This window comes from Oncorhynchus mykiss, chromosome 17 (genome assembly GCF_013265735.2).
Source record: "Oncorhynchus mykiss isolate Arlee chromosome 17, USDA_OmykA_1.1, whole genome shotgun sequence".
Lineage (NCBI taxonomy): Eukaryota > Metazoa > Chordata > Actinopteri > Salmoniformes > Salmonidae > Oncorhynchus > Oncorhynchus mykiss.
In genome coordinates, this window is record NC_048581.1 from 51,024,459 (window position 1) to 51,032,252 (window position 7,794).

The following is a 7,794-nucleotide window of genomic DNA, read 5'->3' on the forward strand; positions in this document are numbered from 1 at the left end:
CTACCTTTCGGTTAATAGCCCAATGCTCTAACCACTAAGCTACATGCCACCCCACATCATCAACAAAAGCTTTAGTTATTTTGTTGCTTTGACCAAGTCATTCATTATTTATTTACTGTGATTAGTGATTCATTTACGTCAGTCCCTCATTTAAGGTCAACCTTAGGTGAACTGAGCTCTCATTTTAATGTGGTGAAACTATTCCTTTCTATGTGCTTTTTATTTTATTTTCAAAAGAAACATTGAACATCTAATAGTCAAATCATAGTGTAAAACAGATGAGCTGGTTCTACTATTTTTTGCCCTTTTCTGGTGTTTTGTGGTGGAATACTGAGTGGGTCGAGGATATCACGTCAGGCTAGAAATGTTTCACTACTGAATGATTTTGTGAAGCTTGCATCTGATTGCCCCTCCCTGTTGCACACAACAAGCTTCCATTCCCCCTGTCACAAGGGGATTCATGGCTGAAGTCATCAAAAGTCATCAAACCTGTTACGGTCAACCCTGTTACTTTATTTGGCACTTTTTTATTTAACCTCTTGAGAGGGGGGGACATGTATTTATGAAGTTGAACATGTGCTCTTTATGACAGAATGTGAAAATGAGGTGAAATCCAATGTATTTTTTTAACAAGTTATACTTCTGAAAGGCACCGACTTGGTGAAACGGCCCTGCTATAGACAGACAGTCTGTCACGATTGCATGGTGTTTTTACAACATGACAACAAGAGCTGCAAGTTCCATTCAGCTCCATTTAACACAAAAGAGAATTAGGGTTCTATTCAATTTGTATTGCTGAAGCGTTACTTATAACGCGATAGAATTGTAAAGGACATTTCTAATTGAGCCGACATCTGCAGCGTTTACAGTGAAAGTTGTCTCTGCTAACACAGGAACATTGCCTTTGAATTTCAATCACGCTGTAAAGCTGAATCTTAACCATAAGGACTGAATAGAGCCCTTAAACCAACACACTCCAGTCGAGCCATCTCCAATCAATCCAGAATGCTGTGTGTTTGTGGGTGTAATGAGAGAGAGAGAGATTGTGTGTGTGTGTGTGTATATATACATACATGCATACTGTACACTGTGTTTGTAATCAGTAGCCATCAGTTGTGTGTGTGTGTGTGTGTGTGTGTGTGTGTGTGTGTGTGTGTGTGTGTATATACATACATGCATACTGTACACTATGTGTTTATAAGCAGCAGCCATCAGTTATTTGTGTAGGCTGGGAATTGTCCCATCTGCCACACTACTCTACAATATGTCCTCTCAGTAAATACATTTGAATTGAGCCTGTCCATGTACTGATGGATCATGTTTGAACAGCGAGCTTACTGTTGCGCTGTAGCAAATCCGAAGGGTAGTTGATGTTAAAAAGCAAACACAGACAATCAGTCATTACTGTCGCCAGGGTGATGGTAGCTCTAGGAGGAGTATAAGCTTACTCCTGCGCCAACCAGAGACAATTGCAACTGAGAGACGGGTTCAAAGCACTGCTTCTTGTAAAGTAGAAACTTGACATGAATCTGAAAACGGCAGTCGATTCAATTTTGATTACACACCTAGGATGACCTCTGTGCTAAATGTCTTGTTCTGTAAGTAAATAGGCCTTGACCGAGCCAGAACGGCCCAACTTCTGTTGTTTGTTGTCCTCCAGATGAGATGTTATACTGAGGTTAAACAGGTGGTTGAGACGTGAAAAAGACATGTCAAGGGAGAGAATATAACTTTAATATATATTACACCGATTGAATTAGGAGTGCTTTTAATTTAAGTTTATGTTCAGTTGGGGTACTATGTGATTTTCTTTCAAACATAATAGTCAGTTTTGTACCAAATACACAAGGACACTTACATTATTTAAAACAGTTTATTTCCGTAAAAAGGCTCTTAACTTTACAAAGCAAGACAATGTGCTGTACATACATGCGTGTGAAAATATCACAAACGATACGATCTGAGATTGAATTCTCATACTCATGATATTGAGTGATCTAGAAGGAAACAGACCAGCTGCATAACAGAATTAAAAATCATGAAGAACAGGAGTTGAGTCGCTGATTTGTTTTAATCTGACGTAGGTCTCGTCTGGTGAGATACAAAAATATTAATATGGCTACAAAGGACACATACCTCATAGACAACATTCACGCTGAAACAGCGAAGTACACAACGTCGTATCACCGATAGTTTATAAATGAGTATCCCTTCATTTTGTTCCCTCTTCTCTATCTTTTGTTTGTCCTCCATTTTGTCTCCTCCCTCCTTCATATCAGGTTTACAATTTAACACAAGACCTTCTATACCCATAACTCCCAGAAGAGTAAAACACAACATGAGGCTCTTCTAACCATTGGCTCAATTTAGAAGTCAAAAGTTTGGCAACTAGCCGTCTTGCAAATAGACATAGAAAAATGATAGGCTGCACAGGGATAGACTGTCACTTGTTAAATATCAATAGAAACAAAAAAGCAATACAAACATATCCAGTGCTTACATTGCCACAGTAAAAATCATAATGCCCAGGTGGTTGTCATAGTGACACACAAGGTGAGTTACACCCACACAATGTAAATGCCTTTATTGTTATACTAATCAGACACTTTCATCCAAAGCGACTTACAGTCATGCGTGCATACATTTCACATACAGGTGATCCCGGGAATTGAACCCACATTCCTGGCATTAGCAAGCACCATGCTCTACCAACTGAGACATCCAGTCATACAGGACCACTATTATCTAGAATATAACTGAAAACAAATGAACAGACACACCATCATACCTACCACTGGTAGGCCCAGAGCGATGTCCACAACAATGCCTGATTCAAAATCGAAATACACATAATTACTGTACAATAACTATATCGGTTCATAAAACCTACTGGAGCCAAAAACACTGGCTTAAATTTTCTGCAACACCTCCCCTGGAAGAAGAGAAGTAAGTGTCTTTATATTCTTTCAGGTAGAGTAAAGCTGTCATCCAGAGACTGGGTCATCCTATCTACAATAGGGCCCAGTGGAACTGGTCTGTCCAGTTTATACCTTCGCCACTCTTGGCCATTGGTCTCTACCTGTCCTGTCTCCTGCCTTGTATCTCACATGCCATGCAGCTCGGTCTCTTCCACCTTCCAGCCGGTGGAATTCTTCCCAAACTTATAGACCAGCCGTCTACCATCCACTCTATCCAGGATCTCTCTCTTATAGTAGTATCTATAGGAGGGAGGAAGGAAGGAGAGCCACAGGTTATTCTTATGACCAGGCAATGGTTTATCATTGTCGACACAATACAAATCTAACTTCATCCTCAACCGGTTAGCTCTGTTTAGCTTGGTTGCTAGGATTAGGGTTTCCATGGCTAATTGCCATGATGGTGCTACTATATTACCATGGTTTCCTACCTCATGGCGCGGCTGAGTTTCTCATAGGTCATGCTGCTGTTCTTCTTCTTCTGCCCCCACAGCTGGGCCACAGCCTCAGACTTGAGGAACTTGAAGACACCCTCACGGCGGTCCTCCCACTTCATCAGAGCCTGGTTTTGGTTCTGCTCTGGGTGGATCAGGATGTCCCTAATGAACTCCCACAGGTGGGTCCCACGAGGCGCTATAGGGGGAGAAGGGAGATCTACCGTTAGGTGGGTGTAAGACAGCGCAGGTGTGTGCGTGTGCTTAAGCAAGAAAGGAGGAGGTAGAGCAGGTGTGCTTGTGTGTGTGTGCGCATGCGTGGGTGTGTTTGTGTGTGTGTGTCCGTGCGAGTGTGCATGTGTGGTTATTGGTCTATTTTGACTGTGGCTGTTTTCAGTACCAGATGCAAAAATGTATGCAAATAACGTGACTGATAAAACTGTGCTTCTACAGAGCACCATTGAAAACAGTTGTTGACGTGTGTGTGTGTGTGTGTGCGTGCGTGTGTTAGAATGAGAAGAGCCACTCACCATGTTTGCTCTTTGTGGAGGTCTGGTAGAAGTGTTTGGGGTCTCGGCTGAGTTTGGGAGGTCTTCCTCTGCCTCTCTTCTTCATCTCTCCCCTCTCTGTCTTTATGTGCACTTCTGTCAAACACAACGAGTTTAGAACACCAGACCGGCTTTCAAAGAGACATGCACTTTCAAGGCTCACCCATCTGAAGATCAAGAATGTGACGTCTCTTATGAAAAGTTGTACTCACTTGCGAACTGAGGGTAGGAGAACTCTGGGTCAGACTCACTGCTCCTGGATTCTGGAGAGCTGAGGTTCTGGAAGCTCAACATTCCACCTGGGGGCAGGGAGAGAGGAAGGAAAACACTTTCAACTCGGCCGATCCTTCGTCCTGACTTGATCGATTAATAAGGCCATAAGCTCAGTGATACAGGCCAAACCAATCACACACTGATCGAGTGATGTGAGAAGATTTGGGGGAAGAGGAGATGAGAGGAGTGATGATAAAGGAGAAGAAGAGGAAAGAGGGACACCGCTCACCTGACGAGGAGCTGTGCATGCTGTCGGACTCGTATCCGTTATCGCTGAGCGGCTTCATGTTTTCGAAGTTCTTGAAGATGTGTGAGAAGTCAGTGTAGCTGGTGTCTCTCACAACTGTAACAGTAACATCACAGTGTCAGCAAATGTGTCCTACTAACACTTGAGGCTTTGGCGTGGTAGTAGGAAGTGGGAAGAAAAGACGAGAGGAGGTGTTTACCTTCGTTCACTTCTACTGTGCTGAGCAGAGGGAAGTCTGGGAACTCCTCCAGGAAGTTGTCCAGAAGCTTACAGGTCTCATTCAGATCTGGAACCAAAATGACAGACACAAAAATACATTTAATAACTGAATCATTACTATATTGACAAATCAATTGTCTAAATTAAATTACTAAAATGTCTGTGTCTGTTCCTGGAGCCAAATCTAAGATTCCCCCTTTTACAATCATCAATAAAGTTGATTCATTTCACTTCCATCAGATCCTTACCATATTTGGCCTTGAGTTCCACCAGGCTCTGGTAGAGCTGAGTCCCGAGGGACATTCCAAACATGTTTAACAGCTGATCTCTGGTCAGTTGGCATAGTGTAGGTCCATCCGTGGAGCAGTAGGACATGCTCAGTGTGCTGGCATCAAACTTACTGCGCTCCACGTGAAAACTGATCCACTCCAAAACGTTCTGCTTGCTCCAGTACTGAGGGTTCAGGTCATACCATTGAGCTAGAGGAGGACACAGAAGTGAAGGGGGGAGTTAGATTTGTGCACTGTGTGTGCCTGTGTATGTTTGTGTGCGTTCATATGTGTGTTTTTTTTACAGCTTTTTCTTTTGTTGTTACATCTACATTTTATGTGGCACTTTTTTTATTTTTTAACTACAGTTACATAGCAAGAATAAAGTAATTTGATATAGATTCAATCTGGATAGATAGTAATTACACATTATGTTTTCAGTCATAACTATTATAGAACATTTAAAATATGAAACCTTTGTCAATCTAACCACCCACAAGATGATAACTAACTCACGTTTTCCAAATAAATGACAACCCACCAAGAACGCAGATCCTGATCTGGACCTGTGAAAATCTGATTTTGCGGTTTCGCCAAGTCAGAATGTCTGGCTCTAGTTTATCTCTGCTCTGCTGACGCTCTGTCTAGTCACCACTTATCACTCGCTATAGGCTACGGCAAATAAAATAAAGCTTGAGACGTCTGAAAGATGAAAAGACTCTATTAAATACAAGTTAAACATTGTCCAGGTTAATGATTTAACAGCCTTCTAAATGAGGTCATTGCAAAGTTCAGCCAATCCCCTGTCTGTCTGACAGCTTCGCTTAAGGATATGCAGTATGTTTAATGTGTGCTTCGACTGAGTGTCTGCCAACACGCTCAGCCAATAGGTCTATCCAGGGTGAGACAATGGGAAATATCCACGGACTTCACCAGCCGACACAACAACTAAAACGAAACAACCGCCAAAACTCATGACTGAATAAAGATCCTTGAAGAAAACTTTACACACATCCATACTGTGGTTTCCCAGGTGATCAACACACAATGACATATTAGGGACTAAAGTATCCCACATGCTGATAACAAAGCAGAGAAAGTTACACATCCTCCTCTTCTGTCATGATTCAGTTTGTGTCTATTGTTTCTTCCGTCAATAGACATCATGGTTATATCATCTTCTGGGTGTTCTCAGTTATTATGAAGAGGCATTGTTATAAGACGCCTACAGGGTCCAGGTGACCGCAGATGGAAATGAGTTGTTAGCTAAATCTGGTGAAATGCAGAATTTCTCAGTATATTGGGAATTCTTCTTTTTTTTTTGTACACTGTCCCTGTCAAATAAATACATTTTAAAAAGGATTAATTACTGTTCTCACCCAGTATATTGGCACTGCATGAGGAAAGGTCTGAGAGGTGCAGCAGGTCTCCTACGGCGGGCAGAGACACAGTGGTGAGGCTGGGCTGCAGCGGCTCTGAGCTCCCAGTCTGGTACATGGTCATGTTAGCGTCGGTCAGGATCATACACAGCTCACTGGCAGACGACATGGGCTATCTACAAGCAGGAGACAGTCCAGTTAGTAAGACATTACAATGCTGTTTATGGACACAGATTCATAAACAAACATGTACATGTTTTCTCTAACTAGGAGACAATTGAGTGAGCCCTTCGGTGCGTATACAAGGACGATCAACATGTGGATATTGATGTGTTAGTGAAACATTCATTGATTTGAAGTGGGTCACTGTGGTTGTACTTTGCATGTATGCGAAATATTTGTCTGTGTATGAATACACCGTTTTCGTTTCCTTTCCTCCGCTGTGCATGAATATACGCAAAACATATGTTGTCAAGATGCTTGTGACCCCCGACCAAAACACCCACCCCATTACTCCCCAAAGAGCAACTCCATCTCCACACGTACCTGATTCTGAGGCGACCGACAGGTAGCGATGAACAGGTAGCGATGAACAGGTAGCGATGATAATACTCCACAGTTTGATTTAGAGTCCGGTGTTCGGGATTCACTCAGAGAGCTTGTCAGTACACGGTTAATCTTAACTCGATTTCTTCTCTCTCTCTCCCTTTAGCTCTCTCTCTATAAAGTAAAAGATAAAAGTTGTACAGTTCCAGTAAAAGATAAAAGTACCTGTTGCTAGATTTACCTGTGTAAGGCTTTATAGCCCAGTAAGACAGGTGGGAGGGGCCAGGTCAGGGTAAACTGGGGGGGAATTCCATGGTACCATTAAGCCATGGCATGGGTCACACCCCCCTCTCTCTTCTCTCCACCTCCCTCTCCCTCTCTTCCAGAGAACAGTGAAAAACAAAACAAACCTGCCCTCCCGCTATGCCACCCCCGACACACTCCACATAGTGCCTCCCACCTCCCTCGCTCCTTCTCTCCATGAAGAAGCTCAAGAGCGTTGGCGGGTGTGTAGAATGGAAAGACAAAGACAGAAGGAAGGGGTGGAATGGAGGGGGAGTTGATGGGTGAAGAGAGTGAGGCTGGAATGGAATTAATGGGACGGTGTCAAACACATGAAACACATCGAAACCACATGTTTGACTCTGTTCCAATCATGCCATTCCAGTCATTTCAATAAGCCTGTCTTCCTATAGTTCCTACCACCAGCCTCCACTGGGGTACAGGTACAGCATTCAAATTAGTTCATATCATGTTTACCGTCACTTTGTTTGGCTGTGACAATGCACAACAAAAACATAAGTTTCAAGAGTATTGAGAAACGATGCGTCGCACCAGATTTAGCTACTTTCCCGACATTGATACCTGCCACACACTCACTCACTTACACATGAGTACACACACA

General features: G+C 42.8%; 1 protein-coding gene across 1 annotated transcript; it reads right to left on the bottom strand.

Moving 5' to 3' along the window:
* Window positions 1–1,859: 1,859 nt before the first annotated feature.
* elf3 (E74-like factor 3 (ets domain transcription factor, epithelial-specific)) lies at window positions 1,860–7,129 on the bottom strand. The gene is made up of 9 exons (XM_021568741.2): window positions 6,891–7,129; window positions 6,345–6,520; window positions 4,945–5,175; window positions 4,677–4,763; window positions 4,460–4,573; window positions 4,170–4,256; window positions 3,940–4,053; window positions 3,407–3,608; window positions 1,860–3,218 (listed from the first exon to the last, which is right to left on the bottom strand). Exons 2-9 carry the CDS (start codon window positions 6,511–6,513, stop codon window positions 3,104–3,106), a joined length of 1,119 nt encoding a protein of 372 aa, XP_021424416.1. The 5' UTR covers window positions 6,514–6,520; window positions 6,891–7,129; the 3' UTR covers window positions 1,860–3,103.
* Between the last annotated feature and the right edge of the window lie 665 nt (window positions 7,130–7,794).